The sequence below is a fragment of the Vombatus ursinus genome, unplaced genomic scaffold, assembly GCF_900497805.2.
Source record: "Vombatus ursinus unplaced genomic scaffold, bare-nosed wombat genome assembly UNPS02014884.1, whole genome shotgun sequence".
Lineage (NCBI taxonomy): Eukaryota > Metazoa > Chordata > Mammalia > Diprotodontia > Vombatidae > Vombatus > Vombatus ursinus.
The window spans coordinates 204233-223022 of NW_020954662.1; the positions used below are offsets into that span (position 1 = coordinate 204233).

The 18790-nt window shown below is 43.6% G+C and overlaps 1 protein-coding gene across 5 annotated transcripts in view; it reads left to right on the forward strand.

The window, feature by feature from the left end:
- The window catches only part of LOC114028476 (transmembrane and coiled-coil domain-containing protein 4-like), a 109908-nt gene that overhangs the window by 27459 nt on the left and 63659 nt on the right, over positions 1–18790 (forward strand). For all 5 annotated transcript variants that reach the window (XM_027842712.1, XM_027842711.1, XM_027842714.1 and 2 more), the window contains 5 exons: positions 2040–2137; positions 3807–3950; positions 8059–8178; positions 16496–16660; positions 18189–18325. In XM_027842712.1, coding sequence (XP_027698513.1) covers positions 2040–2137; positions 3807–3950; positions 8059–8178; positions 16496–16660; positions 18189–18325 — 664 coding nt within the window. The remainder of the gene's footprint in view (positions 1–2039; positions 2138–3806; positions 3951–8058; positions 8179–16495; positions 16661–18188; positions 18326–18790) is intronic.

The window sequence follows — 18790 nt, forward strand, 5'->3', positions numbered from 1 at the left end:
ACTACTACTACCACCACCACCACAACCACTACTACTATTACTACTACGGCCACCATAACCACTGCTACCACTACTACTACTACTACTACTACTACTACTACTCCTACTACAGCTACTACTCCCACTGCCAACACTACTACTACAGATTGAGTGATATATCATTTGCCACCTTCAAGGCTCCCTTGTGTCTCTCTGTAGACAGAGGAAGATGAACATTGACCCTCTTTCCCTGGGCAGTGAGGATTGTGGGGAGTGAATGCAGGTCCTAACTTAATCAGAGCTACAACTGTATTGGGAACCAGGCTTCCAGCGTATCTAGTCAGGTCAACTTAAGTAATCACCCCGGAAGACTAGCACAGAAGGCAGGGAGTACAGCCTCTTCCCTCGGGCCTTGTGTCTTTTCCTCTAAGTTTCTTTAGGTCAGCCTGTTCCAGAGAGCCAGGGCAGGGGAAGGTTTTGGGGTCATCTCTGCATCTGGGCGTAGAGCCGTGTGCTTTGGACTCGCCATACCCCACAGGTGTGGCAAAGGGGAAAGGAAGGGGAGAGCTTTTAGGTTCATGACTGGGCAGCCAATGGTGAGATATTTGTAGGGAGACAGATTTGCATCCTGAGCCTGGCATTTATTATCCTTGTGATTTTTTTTGAGCCTGTTTCCACATCTGTAAAATGGGAGTGATAATGCCTGTACTACCTACTTCCCAGGATGTTCATGAAGAAAGTGCTTTGTACGCCATAAAATGTTATACAGACTGATAGTGTTAAAATAATAATTGTAGTTAGCATCTCTTAATACTTTAAGGTTTGCAAAGCAACTTCATGTATGTCATCAATCTGATCCTTGAAACAGCCCTACGAGGCAGGTGCTATTATTATCCCTACTTCATAGATGGGCAAAGTGAGGTTAAGTGACTTAGCTGGGGGTGGAGGGGAGGGCATCACACAGCTAGAAGTGTCTGAGACAGGATTTGAACCTCAGGCTTCTGCTTCCAAGCTAAGCACTATCCACTATACCATCTAGTGGCCCAGTGTGAGAGATATAATTTTTTTTGCTCTGGGACTTCTGAAACTGGCTTCATGAAAAAATAGGAGCGTTCAACTTGATGTAAACCTGCCACCTAACTGCTTTACTTGATGTTACTTATTTGACCCTGACAAGTCACTGTGAAGTAGATAGTGCATATTATCGTGTCCTCATGATAGATGGGGAAACTGAGGCTCAGAAAGGGTCCTCTCAGCTCTGACATTCTGAGTTCCAAGGGCCCTGCCAGCTCTGACATTCTGGGTTCTAAGAGCTGTCTTAGCTCTGACATTCTAGTATTCTGACCCAGCATCTAAGAACTGAGCATTGTATTTGGAAAATCTAGGTGATCTTTCTAACTGTATCAAGCTAAAAAATATATATATATATATATACACATATATATATACATATATGTGTATATTATATACATGTGTGCATATATGTGTATACACACATAATGTGTGTGTGTGTGTGTGTGTGTGTGTGTGTGTGTGTATCTCACCTCCTTCTATGGTTTTGCCAGACTCTCCTTGCCCAGTTTTTTTAGAATTTGCCTTTCAGGTCTGAAAGATTCTGGCCCAAAGGCAGGTGTTTTGAGTGCCCCATCTTTGGATAGACCTTGGTTTGTGATACCCTGGGTTGGGGGCAGGGGGAGAAGGGGGAGTTAGAGAGCACAGAGATGATCACAGGGTATATTTCACTGATGTTCCCAGTACACCTACTTTTAAAAAACCTTTTGTGCTTTTTTTCACTATTCAAACTGCAGTCCAGTTAGGATGGACCGATAGGGTAAGTATAAGCACGTACTGAACATTGTGTCCCGTTCAGCTTCTCAGCCCTTCAAAATCACTGATGATCCATGGTGTTTCTGGTCATTAAGCCCTGCATGATGGAACCCCTATGATTGGCCCGGCATTGTGGGTGAATCTGGGAGCCATGAAGCATGAGGGCTGCCCTCACAGATCTTCCTTCCTCCTCCTCTTCCTCTTCTTCCTCCTCTCCCCTTCCCCACTCCCAGAGCTGCTGAAGCTTTAAGAAAAAAGAGAGAAAATCGGAAGAAATGGAAGCGTTATCTCCTAATTGGCCTGGCCACTGTTGGAGGTGGGACAGCAATAGGTAAGGACTACTCATGGCTTTGAGGCATGGTCCAGAAACTCCTTAATCTAATCAGAGCTGCCAAGAAGGAAAAGATTGCCTAGAATTTGAAATGAAAGGGCAGGTTGAAATTTGGCTGGCCTTGTGACCTAGAACCCCAGCGACCTCACTCCCCCGGGCTCATAACCATAGATCCACCTCTGCTTGGGCCCCTTGGCCTCAAACCCTACCCCTACTCCCAGCCAAGTGGGTGCCAGGGCTGAGTCTTTCTAACTCAGATTCTTCCCCTTTAAAAAAAAAAAAACTTTTGTTTTCATTTTGCATTTTAAATTTTATTTTATTTTCCAATTAACAAGCATTTCTTTTCTCTCCCTCTAACCTTCCAATTGAAAACAAAAGAAAGGAAAGGAAAACCTTTGTAATAAATATGCATAGTCAAGCAAAATAAATTCCCAAATTGTCTGTCTGACTCTCTCTGTATACATATACACAGGTATGTATGTGCACGTGTAGACATACGCACATATATACGTGTGTGTACATACATACACACACAATTTCCCTCCTCACCCCACCCCAAACCTCCAGTCCATTACCTCTCTGTCAGGAGGTGGATAGCAGGTTTTGGATAGCAGGTTTCATCCTGGCTCCTCTGGAATTATGATTGGTCATTGCATTGATCAGGGTTCCTAAGTCTTTCAAAGTTGTTTGTATTTTGTTGTTGTTATATATTTTTGTTGTTTTGTATCAGTATTATTATTGTATAAATTGTTCTCCTGGTTCTGCTCACTTCACTTTGCATCAGTTCAGATGGGTCTTCCCAGGTTTTTTTCACAGCCTCCCCCTTCATCATTTCTTTCAGCACAATAGTATTCTACCGTATCCTTCTGCTACAGCTCATTCAGCCATTCCCCAGTTGATGGGCATCCCCTCAGTTTCCAATTCTTTGCCACCACAAAAGAGCTGCTATCAATATTTTTATGCATATAGGTCATTTTCTTCTTTTTTTGATCTCTTTGGGATACAGACCTCATAGCAATAAGAATGCCCAGTGGAGTAATGTTTTGTCCTGACCCTCTTTTCTACTTCCTCTACAATTATCCTGGTTCATATCCTCATACTTCTCAACCAGGCTATTATAATAGCCTCTTTATCAGTTTCATATTTTCAAATGAATGAATGAAAAAGCATTTATTTAGCATTTAGTGTGAGCTAAGTCCAAGGTTGAGGAAAACTAGATGGCTCAGTACTGAGCCTGGAGTTTGAAAGATTTGAGTTCACATCTAGCTTAAGACACTTACTAGCTGTGTGACCCTGAGCAAGTCACTTAACCTCTGTTTGCCTCACTTTTCTCATCTGTAAAATGAGGATAATAATAGCCCCTACCTCCCAGGGTTGTTGTGAGTATCAAACAAGATCATATTTGTAAAACACTTGGCACAGAGCCTGGTACATAGTAAGTGCTATATAAATGCTATCATCATCATCATCATCATCATCATCATCATCATCATCATCATTATTGTTATCATCATCATCATTATCATATGCAACATCAGACAGTCCCTGACTTCAGGGCACTAACAATCTATAAAGGGGGGTTGTGGCCCAGGATGGAACTCTGTTGTGGAAAGTTACTGGGAAGGTGGATGGCGGCTCCACGGTGAATCCTTTCCTGTTTTCCTTGCAGGGGTGACAGGTGGTCTGGCTGCCCCCTTCATGGCTGCTGGAGCAGCTGCTATCATTGGCACCACGGGCGCAGCTGCTTTGGGCTCTGTGGCAGGCATTGCGGTCATCACCTCCCTCTTTGGAGCTGCAGGAGCTGGTCTGACAGGTAGGATTGGAAAATGGATCTCACGTCCTAACTACAGCTGGTCTTTCTGTAGTGGTTTATGATCAGAGCATGTCCCCTCCCAAGAGCCCCACTAAGTACATTAAGGACTGAGTAGAAAAGGTCAGCGTGTCCATTTCGTAGATGAGAAAACTGAGCTTCTGAGAGAGGAGGTGACTTGACCCCAAGGTTTTAGAGATGCTAATGAAAAAAATAAATAGGTGGTGCAGAGGATAGAGGACTGGGCCTATAGTCAGGAAGACCTGAGTTCAAATCCAGTCTCCGACACTTGCTAGCTGCATGACCCTGAGTAAGTCACTTAACCTCTGTCAGCCTCAATTTCATCATCTGTAAAATGGGGTTAATAAAAGCACCTACCTCCCAAAGTTGTAAGAATTGAGATAGTTATAAATTGCTTTGCAAACCTTAGAGGAGGATGACTATGATTGCTATCCCACAATACCTCTAGCATGTTCTGTAGCTACATGTGGCCCTCTCCTCAGGCTATAACAAGGGAATCTCCAAGGAAGGGCAGACAGCCATGTGGGCAGGAAGCTACATTCCTTCAGGGCCAGCTGTTGGCAACTATGAAGTTTCCCTCTAGGCCACAAGATGGCACTAGGCCATTCTATTGGGGTTTTTTTTGTTGCTGTTAATTGTTTAAAATGCTGGTCATTCTAAAATGAATCATACAGGCTCACTGCTTTCAAGCTCACACCCCAATCACAAGATCTCTTGTCATCAAATGCCAGTTCAGATAAATTTATGTGGTATAGTGGAAAGAATGCTGATTTTGAGTCAAGAGGCCAGGGTTCAAAGCCCATCTCTGCCATTTACTACCAGAATAACCCTGGACAAATCACTTAACCTCTCTGGGGCTCAGATTCCTCACTTTTAAAATGAGTAAGTTGGACCAGATGATCTTTAAGGCCCCTTCCAGCTTTCAAACTTTGAGAGTATGACAGTGCAGCATTACAAGACCAAATATGATTCATGGCCCATTGTCCCTATTGCTTAAATGGAGTCACCGTTGGAAGGCAGGAGGCAGGGAAACCCTGGGAACCAGAAGCTTATGCTAGTTGTCTCTGGCTAACTGCGTGCCTGTCTCTCGGGCCTGCCATGATCCTCACAATCTCTACAGATCCAGACTTAAATATCAAACTTCAGGGAGTCCCAAGCAGGGGTGTGCTGGTAAATGTTTAACAACCATCTCTCTAGGGAAAAAAAAGGACTCAGGACACACTTAGAAGTTTAATCTGAATTATTGCCATTTTCTTCATCACTTTCTTAAGTCTAGGCGATCAAAAAAATGATAAATCAAGCCCTGATTTTTTCTAGGTGTAAATGCTCACGTTGAAAATTTAACAACTGAAAAAAAGAAAAAGAGAATTTAACAGTTGGCTCTCTATCCTGGTGGCTGGCTTCAACACCTGGATGCTATACTCAGATGCGCCCTCACTCTCATTTTCATTCCAGATCCTAGCCAGGGATCCACACCCAAACACAACCTCCTCACTCTGAAAGCTACTGCTCTCCCTCCCATTCTCTCTCTATGTTCTCAGTTCTCTATAGGCACCATCACAAGGACTCTGTGGCTGGGTCACCTGCATCCTGGCCAAAGATGCCCAGTCACCAGCATCAAAGAAAGATGTTGATACTGACTCCGTAGCCTGGAGGGTTATGTAAGCACATGGTTCCACTGCTTTCCAGGCACAGCTGTCTGTTTTCACCTTTGGCGTACTTATGGTCTCATTAATATTGTTCATTAACCACAGTTAGGCAGTGTAGAGAATGCTGGGCCTGGAGTTTGGAAGACTTGAGTTCAAATCCCACCTCAGACACATACTAGCTGTATGACTCTGGGCAAGTAACTGAACTTCTGTCTGCCTCAGTTTCCTCAACTGTAAACGAGTAGAATAATGATACCTTCCTCCCAGAATTATTGTGAGGATCAGATGAGATAATATTTGTAAAGTGCTTAGCACAGTGCCTGGTATGTAGTAGGTGGTATATAAATGCTTATTCCCTTATTTCCCTTTCATCCCCCACCACCTGGTAGATAAGAATTCAGGAAAGGCCTGAGCAGAAAAAGTGTGCAGGTCAGAGTAGCAGGGACCAGGTCTTAACCAGCCGCCAGATGCCATGGTGACCCGTAAAGAGCTCCATTCTTATTGTCCGAAAGAAGTGTTAGGTTCACAGCTGTAAAACTTCCTTATCCATCCCTTGGACTTCTTTCCAAGCACGGCTCTGGCACCATCTCCTACATGAAGCCCTTCTGGATTACTTTTCCACCCCCGCTCCCCCTACCTCTCACCCTTATCCCCCAGTTATTAGCACTCTCTTCCCAGAATAGCTTTGTATCATGGTTTATTTATGTATACATTGTATTCCTCTTCCCAACCCCTAAGAAGAATGTAAGCCTCTTGAGGGCAGGGATGTTTTGGTTTGTTTGTTTTATCAAGTTATAGGAGTAATAATATGCACATGGACCTTCTCCTAGTTGCCTAAAAAATTAATTTCAACATGTCTCCCTTCCCCCCATGCAGTTAGAGCTGTGTCCAGCTTTTTTATCATTAGAAATATAGAAAAAACATTAATTAAGTGCTTATTGTATACCACCACTGTGCTAAGTCCTGGGAATACAAATTTGAACAACCAAGACAGTCCCTACCCTCAGGAAGCTTACATTCTCCTAAGAGAAGATACCACCTAAAAGGAAGCTGGCCAGGGAGGAAGGCACAGAACATACAGGGATGTGGCTGGAAATGTCCTGGAAGATTAGAGTTGATTTGACTTGACAAGAGATTTATTAGCAAGAGCCCAAAATGCTATATTTAATGACCTCCTAGCCACCAGGGAGATACTTTCAGGGGACAAGAGTCATTGACCAGGGCAGCTAGGTAGCACAGTGGATAGGACACCAGCCCTGGAGTCAGGAGGAACTGAGTTCAAATCTGGCCTCAGACATGTGATACTCACTAGCTGTGTGACCCTGGGCAAATCATTTAACCTCATTGCCTAGAATAAATAAATAAATACATACGTACATAAATAGATAGATAGATCAATAAATAAAAGAGTCATTGACCTAAGTTCAAAAATGACTTGTGATCCTAGACAAATCATTTAATTTTTCTGAGAGTCAGTTTCCTCATCTGTAAAATGAGAGGGTTGGTACAATTCCAGATGACTAATGATGAAGCATACTGCCTACCTCCTGATGAGAGATGAAAGATGAAGCGTACATAATGAGACATGTATTTGTACGTATGGGGCAGATAGGTGGCACCATAGTGCATAGAGTGCTGGCCCTGGAGTCAGAAAGACCTGAATTCAAATCCGGCCTCAGACACTTCCTAGCGGTGTGACCCTGGGCAAGTCACTTCACCCTGTTTGCCTCAGTTTCCTCATCTGTAAAATGAGTTGGAGAAGGAAATGGCAAACCACTCTGGTATCTTTGTCAAGAAAACCCCAAATGGGATCACAAAGTGTTAGACATGACTAAAAAAACCTAAACATATATATGTATATATCCATTTATGTGTGTATATATGTGCATACATATACTCACATATTTATATATGTCTTTTGGTGGTGGTTACACATATACATATATATGCATTTTGGACATGGTCAATTCAGAAATTGGAGTCAGCTAGATGGCGCCATAGTGCATAGAGCGCTGGGCCTGATGTCAGGAAGACCTGAGTTCAAATCCGGCCTCAGACGCTTACTAGCTGTGTGACCCTGGGCAAGTCACTTTATCTCTTAGTGCCTTAATCGACTGTAAAAAGACATGGCAAACCACTCCAGTATCTTTGCCAAGAAAGCCCCACAGGCAGTATGGTCCACAGGGTCCTGAACAGTAGAACACAACTGAACAACAGCAACAATGCAGAAATTTGTTTTGCTTGACTGTGCATGTTGTAACAGGGATTCTATTTTGCTTTCATCCTCAGATCAAGGGGGAAGGAGTAGGAGAGAGAAAAGATAAATTTTTAATCATTAAAAAAAATAAAACATGATTGAAAAAAATAAAATGAGACATTTGGACTACTCAATGTCTTCTAAGGTCCTTCCAGCTCTAAATCCGTGCTCCTCTGGTCTTTAGGCTACAAGATGAAGAAGCGGGTGGGAGCCATAGAAGAATTTGAATTCTTGCCCTTAAGGGACGGGAAACAGCTTCACATAACTATCGCCATCACTGGCTGGCTCTGTTCCGGTAAATACGGTAAGAACGGGGGTGGGCAAAGATGTGGAACTATAATTTGCGTGGCCAAGTAGTGAGTCAGAGCACGTTTGGCATGTACTGTATTCTGTCCTGGATATCACACTTGCCCGCATACGGGGTTGGCTCTGTGGTTTAATCAGCGTGGCCCTTCCCTCCCCTCCCCTCCGTCCATGCCCTCATCCTATGCCAGTCTCACCCATCTCTTCCTGCAAATCCCCCATACAGTAGTGGTTCTTAATATGGTCTCTGCAAACCTGTTTTCAAAATATTTTGGTAAGTGTATTTCAATATAATTAGCTTCCTTTGTAGTCCTATGTATTTTATTTTATTTATACATTTAAAAACCTTATTCTGAAAAGGGAACCATGGGCTTCACAAGATTAGCAAAGGTGCCCAATACACACACACACACACACACACACACACACACACACACACACATTGCAATAGATAGAGCATTGGATGTGGAGTCAGGAAGTCAGGCACTAACTAGCTGTGTGATCCTGGGCAAGTCACTCTCTCGGCCACAAGTTCTGAGTTTAAGAGTCTATTCTACCATGAATTGGCTTTATTCAGTTCAATACAACAGGTATTTATTAAGTGGCTACCAGGATCCAGGTATTAGGCGAGGAGCACAAAGACTCAAAAAAAGAAAACTCCTCAAGTAGCTTACAATCTACTGAGGGGACCCAACATGGAAACATAAGAATATACATGATTGTGTCAAGGAAGACTGTTAACAGAATTTTACTGGACTGGTCTCTAAACCTGAGAATGGCGGGAGACAAAACAGGTCAGAGATGGGTATGTCAGGAATCACTTGCTAGCTCTGTGATGCTGGGAAGTCACTTAACCTCTGTCAGCGTCAATTTCCTCATCTGTAAAATGGAAATAATAATAGCACCTACCTCCTGGGGTTTTTGTGATGATCAGATGAGATAATATTTGTGAAGCACCTTGCAAACCTAGAGAAATGCTGGCTATTGTTGTTACATCAAACCATTAATGACTGCTTTGAGTCTGGCCATTCAATCATTCTTAAATTCATCTAACTGTATTGTCATCTAGCCCACACCCTGCCATCTCTTCCACGAGAATAATGAGAAGCTTTGTCAAATGCTTTGCTAAAATCTAGGTTAAATAGCTAATATGGACATATATTTTGCATGACTTTCCACATGTTATTGATATCATATTGCTTACCTTCTCAAGGGGTAACAGGGGGCAGGAGAGTGGAAGAGAATTTGGAACTCAAATTTTTTTAAAATTTATGTTAAAAATTTTAAATGTAATTGGAAAATATTTAACAAAACAAATTGAAAAATATTTTTTTAATCTAGGTTAAACTCTTTCTATGGAAATCTCCTTATCTGCTAGTCCAGTAACTATTTTTCTTAAAAAATGAGGTTAATTGGACATTACTTGGTTTTTTAAAAATGTTTTTTTGTTTTTACATCAGTCATTCTCCACAAACCTCCCAGTAAATCAGCCAGTCCATTAACAAGCCAATACCTTCTTAGCAGTCCTTGTTAGTTATGCTTCATCCCCAGCCAGGAGCCCATTATGTCTATATCTTAGGCTATGACTCAGAAATCCCAATCCCATTCTCTGACACCATCTCCTTAGCCAGCTGTTCACTTCCAGATTCTGTTTTTTTCTCCTCCAGAGCCCTCACCTCAGATTGGCACCCACAGTGACAAAAAGTACCATCTGTGCCCCTGTGGTCTTCAGTTTCCTGCCCAGGACTTTAGAATCCTTCACAATGCTTCCTTCTGGTGATATTGTATGTACCCACATGAATCACCAGCACTAGGTGGGAGTCAGTCATCGGGTTGGAGGAGACTTAGCAGGTTTTCTGTCTCCTCTGGGACCCCCACCCCCACCCCTGCTCCTGGAAGGCAGCCCCCTCAGTGCCTCTTTGATGGGAGTCATCAACCATCCCCATTCTCCTCCTCTTCCTCTGTTCTTTGCTGAGTGATCCATTCTCTGCCAACACCTACGTTTCCATAGCAAGATTCCTCGGCGAAGTGCTTTTTCTCTTCTCAGAGAGTAAAGCTCTCTCCATCTAGGAGAGCTTCATCTGAGTTAAACATATTTGGTATTATCTGAACTGGTTTAAAAAGATAGCAAGGCATCCTATTAGAATGCTGAGTCTAAAGTCAAGAGTCCTGGGTTCAAATCCCACCTCTGACATTTACTGCTTCTGTGTCCTTGAGCAGATAACTTCACCTCCCATGCCCCAGTTACCTCATCTCTAAGATGAAGGGGGTTGACCTCTGAGCTCTCTTCCATCTCCAGATAGATGATCCTGTGATCCCTGATTTCACCAGTGTTGATGCTTCTTCTTCCAACATAGACGGCGACCTCTTCTCATGAGTCCCTGCGGCCAGCACTGCTGGCCAGCTATCTGGCTTGTGCTTGGACCAGCCCATCACTGATAATGAGCACAGAGTCTTTCCATCTTGGTAGGACCTGGCAGAGCTTATGTTTTGCACGGGGTAGCCTTCAGGAACTCAGGGTCACTCCCACAACACCATTTATTCATTCAGCAGACCTTTATTAAGCACCAACTGTATGCAGAACACTATGCTGGGCAGAAGGGAGATGCAAAGTCTGCCCTTATGGAGCTTACACTCTAGCTAGGGAATAAGACCCCAATACAGATAGCTTCTTGTCTCTCCTTGAAAGTAGGAATTGTCTCATTCTTTGTATGTGTATGTGATCAGGGGTGTGCTGGTAAGTGTTTAACAACTGGCTCTATGGGAGGGAGAATAATAATAATAATAATAATGTTGTTGTTCAGTCTTTCTAGTCATGTCTGACTCTTCGTGACCCATTTAAGGTTTTCTTGGCAAAGATACTGGAGTGTTTTGCCATTTCCTTCTCCAGCTCATTTTACAGGTGAGGAAACTGAGGCCAACAGGGTGAAGTGACTGTCTGAGGCCATATTTGAATGCAGGTGTCCCTGACTACAAGCTCAGCACTCTACCCAATGAACCACCCAGCTGCAGGATACATTTTTAATGTAAATCTAATCTGCCATAGTAGCATTTTCTCCATCAATTTCCTAAGTCTAGACAATCAACAAAACAGGAAACCAAATCCTGATTTGTATCTCTGCTAATTTCTGAGACTCAAGTGCTCACACAGAAAATTTAACAATCAGCTCTCTCAAGCAGGTGCAAGCTGGCTTCAGCACACTCCTGGCTGTGATACACAATGGATGACTATATGAGGCATCTGTGATTTATCAGCATGGGGCACACCCTCCTCCAGGGCAGATCACAACTCACCCAGCACTTAGTAGAGCAGTTCCTTACATATAAACTCATTGTCTCCCCTGTTCTAACATAAGCTCTCTGAGAGTAGGAATTGTTTCATACTCTGTGTGTGTACCCCAGCATCCGGCCCAGTCCTTGGTCCATACTAGACACTTGATTGTTAAGTTTGAGGGCAATGCCTGAGGCCCGTAGAGGTCCAGGGACTTTTTAGGAGCAGGATTTGAACCCGTGTTTCTGTCTTCAAGTCCAACACGCCCATCCATCACACTTCTCTGTCTGTGTTCTCGGCATGGGGAAGGGAAAGAGGTTAGAATCTATGATTTCATTGGTTTAGGGGGACTCCTACTTAGTAAACTCTTCCCCTATTGGCAATTTTTCTGCAAATTATCACCTTAGAAACTTGCCTGGGGAATGGAGGAGTTAAGTGGCCTGCCCAGAATCATGTAGCCAGTATAGTATGTATCAGAAGAGGCACTTGGAGGGGCAGCTAGGTGGCACAGTAGATAGAGCACCGGCCCTGGAGCCAGGTGGACCTGAGTTCAAATCCAGCCTCAGACACTTACTAGATGAGTGACCCTGAATAAGACTCTTAACCCCAATTACCTCCAAAAAAAATGAAAGGGAAGAAGAAGAGGGATTCAGGACTTGGACCCAGGTCTGCCAGGTTCCTGGGTTCCTCCTTCTTAGGGTCCTAGGCTTCATTTTCCTCACTCTGATGCTGACTTTCTGTCTGTCTACACTGGGCTGTCTCTCTATACTAACTGGCCTTTATTATACTGCACAATGTTATACAAAAAGTATTTGACATCACGGCATACAACGTACTTAACTGAGGTGTGGGGGCTAGGGGGGAGAGCAAGAGAATTAGGCTCAGAAGAAGGGTGTGGGTGAATATTAATATTAGTAAGTAGCTTATATTCATCTCTTGTTGCTAGCTAGCAACTCAATAACCAAGCTGAGACTGACTTAGATCTACTGATTTCAGGTTGACAGCTGCCTGTTTGGTCCTCAGACCCAGCGTGGCTTTCCCATAGGGTAAGGAACTTCATATTAACACAGAATCATAGACTTGTTAGAGCTGGAAGGGACTTTAAAGATCATCTCCTCCAATGCCTTCATTTTTTTTTTAGACCAGACCTGTGATTTCATTGGTATAAGGAATTTCCTCTACCAATATAGGTTTGTACCTGCTTGGCAACTTATGATCTTAGATACCTTTACCTAGGGTATTGAGATGTTAAATGATTTGCTCAGGTCATCAGAAGGCCAGGATGTTTCAGAGGTAAGATTTGAACCCAGGCTTTCTTGGTCCAAGGATGGCTCTCAATCCACTGGGCAACACAGCCTCTCTCCCTCACGTTATAGAAATTAAAGCCCAGACAGGGGCTTTACAGAGGAGGGATTTGACCCCATGTCTTTTGGCCAGGGTTCTTTCTGTACATTATGCTGCCTCTTGACCTTAGAAAGGGCCTGAACAGAGGAATGGTGGAATTTTGCAAAGAGTTACTTTTGACTGTTGACAGAAAGCTCATGTGACTCACGAAAAAAGCCATCTTCTCCTTGGTGAGAGAGATTCCTACGCCCACAACTCAAATCATCTCTGATGGAAGCAAGCTGTGTGCGAGTCAGGCCAACATAGCCTCCAACGCACCCGCGGGAATTTTGCTTTGAAAAACCACATTATGAAATGGCATCTCAGTTTAAGGCTGAGTGTGCCAAGACGGGGCTGTGGGCTTCTGGAGCTAGCCCTGGTGCTGAGTTCACTGATGGTGAATCAACTTCAGGGAAAGAAAAGAATGTTTGTATTTGACGTGTGACATAACATGCTCATTTAAATCCACACAACATACCCCCATGCAGGAGGTCAGGAAGGTCTGGTAGAATAGGAGAGGGAAGGCTTGGGCCCAATCCTTAGCCCTTTCCACTATTAGTTATGTGACTTTGGGGAAGACACTTAATTTCATTGAGTCTCTTCTCTCCCTTCTCACCTCTTCCCTTTTTCTCTTCTTTCCTCTCAGGTTCCTTAGCCTTAGTTTCCTCATCTGTAAATAGGGATAATCATTCATAGAATTATAGATCTATGGCTTAAAAGTTCCTTAGAGGTCATCTAGTCCAACTCTCCTATTTTAGAGATGAAGAAACTGAGGCTCAGAGAGGTCACATCACTTTCCCAAGGTCACCCAGGGAGTAAGTAGTCAGGCCAGGATTTGAACCCATATCATCTGATTCCAAGTCTCTACAATGCAATATTTGCTGGGAAGGTATAGTAAGGATCAAGGTACGAAAACATCAGAAACCATGATCATGTCCTCCTTCACTTTGGTCCCTAGAGAGAGTAAACTCCAGTTTAAATGATTGCCACAAAATATCCCCTCCCCCCAAGCTTAATTCTAGGTGTGTTTTAGCCAATGGATGAATCACTCTCTTGCTTGCAGGACATAGTGTCTCAGCTACTGGCTGGGTTGTTTCACTGCTAGATTGAGGCAAACAGGTCACCCCTCAGGGATCCAGCCTATCCTGCTGTTACCAGCTTGTGACCAAAGGGGATCCCTGATGATTTTTCCAAACTTCCAAAGCTCACAAGGCCATAATCTGGTCTGTTCTATCACTGACACTCATTCACCTGAGGTTTGGAAAGACTGAAGCAAGAGATACTTTTGTTTCAGAGGAAACAAAAGTATCATCTGTTTATGGCCACATGGTGACTAGGGAGGGAGATAAGGCAGCTGTAACAACCAGCTGAGGCCACTATTGGTACTTCTCCCCCAACCTTGAGGTCTATAGTAATTTTTCTTCTTCCTTACTCAGAGATGTCATCTCTTCTAGACTTTTGTATGTCCCTTAGTTCAGGCTCAGCATCTTATTAAAAGATTTTTGTTGCCACACATTCAGCTGACAGGAAACAGGATGCCTGCAGTGATCTGAAGTGGGGAGGAAAAGGGTACCTCTGTCGTGAATTTCTGGAAACTGGCTCCCAAAGCTGTCACATGGATACATCTTATGCTTGCAGCACTAGGCTAGTACCCTCATTCTATGAAAGGCAGCCTGTTAACGATAGATTGGAAGCTCTGATGGGTAATGGACTAGGTATCTGTTGTCCAAGAGCCAGCCTAGCCAAGTGCTAAAAGGAGCTCATCGCCAGAGGGAGGGGTACCAGCTACAAGCACCCTCCAAAACAAAGGCAGGGAAGCTATGACCTTCCTTCCTTGGTAGAAGGTGCTCTTATCCCTGCTCCCTGCACTCACAAAGTCACAGATTCTTGAAGAATTGAAGTAAGTATCCCATTTAACAGATGAGAAAACTGAAGCCAAGAGGCAAGAAGTGACTTGACCATGGTCACATGTTAAGGGGCAAAACTGGGAGTGACACTCAGGTCTTCTAAATCTAAATGCAGGGCTTTTTTCTACAACAACACTGTCAGGTAATAACAAGGATCACTCATATTTCTGTAAAAATGTACAGTTTAGAAGATGCTTTCCTCGCAGCAGCCCCCTGCAATAGAACAAATTTTATTATACCCATTTTATAGAGGAGAAAATTGAGGGCCTGAGGAGAAGAGAGTTATCTATAGACCTACACCAAGGAAGTGCTAGGAGACTCTGGAAAACCTGTCAGGCTTATTACAAATTACTGCCCCTGAGATACTTGGTGTTGTCAACTGAATTGGCCTATTTGATAGGACTTTTAGTTGGGGCATGCATCCCTATGTACAAAATGTCATCTTCTATCTCCTTGCCCGTGCACAGCCAGGCTGCGTATCTCTCCCTCTTCAAACCTCTGACTCTCATCAAGACTTAGTTCAAGTGTAACTTCCTATAAATGGTTACTTAGTCAACCAGAATTTATTATAAATGCGTACTATGTGCTGAGCACTGCTCCAAATGTGGATGATGCGAAGAAAGATGAAAACATGGTTTTTGTCTTCAAGAAATTTATCTTCTAATGGGGCAGAAAGATGCAAACCACTATATATAATTTACACATGGACACACATATATATTTGTACATAGACACATATATTTGTAATATATACACGTATATATTTGTATGTGGACATATGTAGACACACATGCACAAACATATTTTTATATATTTGAATATAGACACATATATGTACAATATAGACATATATACAAAATATATCTTGTATGTACATATACACACATGATATTTACAGTGTAAATGGAAAGTGATCTCAGAAAGAAGGGACCAGCAATAAGGGGGGCCTGGAAAGGCTTCTACACAAGGTAGAATTTGAGTTGGGTCTTGAAGAAAGGCAATAGAAACTAAGAGGCAAAGTGTGGAAAGAGAGCCTTCAAGGTATTGTCTGGTCCGATCGGCCAGTGCAAAGGCTCGGAGATGGATTATCATGCTCAAGGAACTGCAAGTAGGCCACTGTACCTGAATCATAGATGACACAGAGAAAAGTAAAGGTGTAAGAAGGCTAACAAGATAGGAAAGAGCCAGGTTATAAAGAGCTTTAAATGCCAAATGGAGGATTTTCTATTTGATCCTGGAGAAAATAGGGAGCCGTTGTAGCTCATTAGGCAATGGAGGTGAGCTAGTCAGACCAACTCTTTAGAAAAGTCACCTGCTTTCCTCCCATGGTTAGTGCTCCCCTCCTGAAATTGTGTTTTTTTTTTCTTTAGATTTTATAAATATTTTGTATTTACTTACCTACGTAAGTGTTGTTCTCCCCACCCTACCCCCATTCCCACCAATAGAATGCGAGCTCTATGAGGGCAGACACTGCCTGGTTTTGGTATCCCACACACTGCCTAGAAGACACCAGGGGCTTAATAAATGCTTGTTGGAGTGGCAGAACCAGGACAAGTAGCTAGGTTTGCAGACTCTTCGTTCTGTGTTCTAAGCATGGGTTTCCAGGAGCTGCCCCACATGGGCCAGGGGTAGCAGACTCCTCTCCAGGTGATGTTGCTCTGTGGTCTCCTCTGTTGGACCCCATGCTTCTGTTTCTGGATCAGCAATGACTCTCTCCATTCCCCATGTGAACCCTTGTCCCTGTGGTTTTCCTCTAGGAATGTTCACTACACCCTGGGCCAGCATGGCCCGGAGCAGCGAGCAGTACTGCCTGGCCTGGGAATCTAAGTACCTGATGGAGCTTGGCAGCGCCCTGGAGACCCTGCTCAACAGCTTTGTGAACATGATGGCCCAAGAAGCCTTGAAATATACAATCTTGTCCGGTAAGACCCTCTACAATTCAGCCCTTGCACACCTCTCCAGCCAGATTCTAGCTAGAGAAGGCAGGGAGCCCAGAGATTAGAATTCCCAACCTAACTCTGCTGCTTACAATGGGTGTGACCTTGGAGGAGCTGGTGAACCACTCTGGGCCTTCTTTTCCCAATCAGTAAAGTGAAAGGTTAGACTCTAAGGTTGTTTCTAACCCTGATTTTGGCTTCTTTCTCTGACATTTGGTATCCTAAAGCAGGGCTTCTCTAACTTTTTCCACTCTTTTCAGCAACTTTGGTTGGTGTTGTGTGGCCTGAGGGCATGCACAGTGCAAAGTGAGCCTGCTTTGTGTTTTGGAGCCAAGGCTGCAGTGAAGTTACTACACTGACCAGCACTGCCAGAAACACCTCTTATTCATTACTCGTTTGATTTTTAATTCATTTTTGGTCATTGCGCATTCAGAAACTTTTTTACTATTGCCAAGTATTTTACAACCCCATATGCAACGCCAAAGTTCAGAAACTTTTTACTATTGCCAAATTTTTTGCAACCCCATATGGATTCGAGACCCACAGTTTAGGAAATGCTGTTCTAAAGAACCTTTCCTCTTTGATGTTCTGTGTTCTAAGGGCCCTTCCAGCTCTGACGTCTATGTTCTAAGGCAAGGTTTCTTAACCTAGGGATCACACACCCCCCCCCCACCAGGAGTCTGTCTTAGATTCCAGAGGGGAACTTGGATGGGGGCAAATTACATATTTATTTTTACTAACTTCTAACTTAAATTTAATATTCATTTCAATTATGAATTTCTTTTTAAAACACAATATGGAAAAGGGGTCCATGAAGAAAGGTTAAGAACCCCTGTCCTAGAGTCCCTCCCCACTCTGACATTCTGTGTTCTAAAGCCCCTTCCAACTCTAACAGTCTATTTTCTGAGACCCCACCCAGCTCTGACAGTCTGTGTTCTAAGGGTCCTCCCAGCTCTGACACTATGTTCTAAGATCCCTCCCAGCTCTAAGATTTTATGTTCTGTCTAATCCTTTTCTATTATTTCCTTCCTAACCTGCCCTTTCCTATTCATATTTGTTCCATACATAAAACCCAAGACTTTTAATCATTCAGACTTTTTTTTTCAAAGACTGAATCTCCCCCTCTCACCCAGGCTAGTATAGTAGCAACTCCTCGGCCCAATCCCACCACTGATGTCACAGGAGCTTTGACTTGCCCCATTTCTGACCAGTTCCCCTCTCCTTAGGCGACCTGGTAGCACCCCATTCCTAGGCTCTCACCTTATTATTGCCAAACTTAACACAGACACAATTTGCATAGCCCACTGCAGCTCAGAACGTCAGAGCCCAAGAGAGCTGCTAGTCTCAGACTTCCCAGGAGCTGGGCTTACAGGCGTTCACCGTCATGCCCTGTGTCCCTCTTTGATTGGGCAGAACTCAGTTCAGACTTAGAAGAGTGCCATCAACTTTACTGGCTGACCGTTTTCCCCCAAAGATTGCTTCGCATCCCTGATGTTTTCCCTATTTCTTCCAGGTATCTTGACAGCGTTGACTTGGCCATCTTCCCTCCTCGCCGTGGCCAATGTCATCGACAACCCCTGGGGGGTATGTCTTCGCCGGTCCGCAGAGGTTGGCAAACACCTGGCCCACGTACTGCTCAGCCGTCAGCAGGTAGCCAGAAACCTTCACGAACTGAAACTAGTTCTGTTGCTTTACAGATAGAGCAATAAGGAAGGGAAAAAGGGAAGGTTTGCCTGTGGACACAGCCCTTTTACATGAGGCTATCCCAGGGGTAGCAAGAGGGGACGCAAAGCCCTGTCATATCTTAGACTAATATTAGGAAGGAGCCAGCCTCAGTCACTCTAGGGAGGAAGGAGAGAAACAAGCATTTATTAAATGCCTACTGTGTGCCAGGCACTGTGATAAATGATTGACAATTATTATCTCATTTGATTCTCACAACAACCCTGGGGGATGGGTGCTATTATGATCCTTATTTTACAGGTAAGGAAACTGAGGCAGAGGTTAAGTGACTTACCCAGAGTCATGAACCCTGCAGCCACAAATTTAAATTCAGATTCAAATCAACAAGCATTTATTAAATGCCGAATACATAGAAAGCACTGTGTTCTAGGT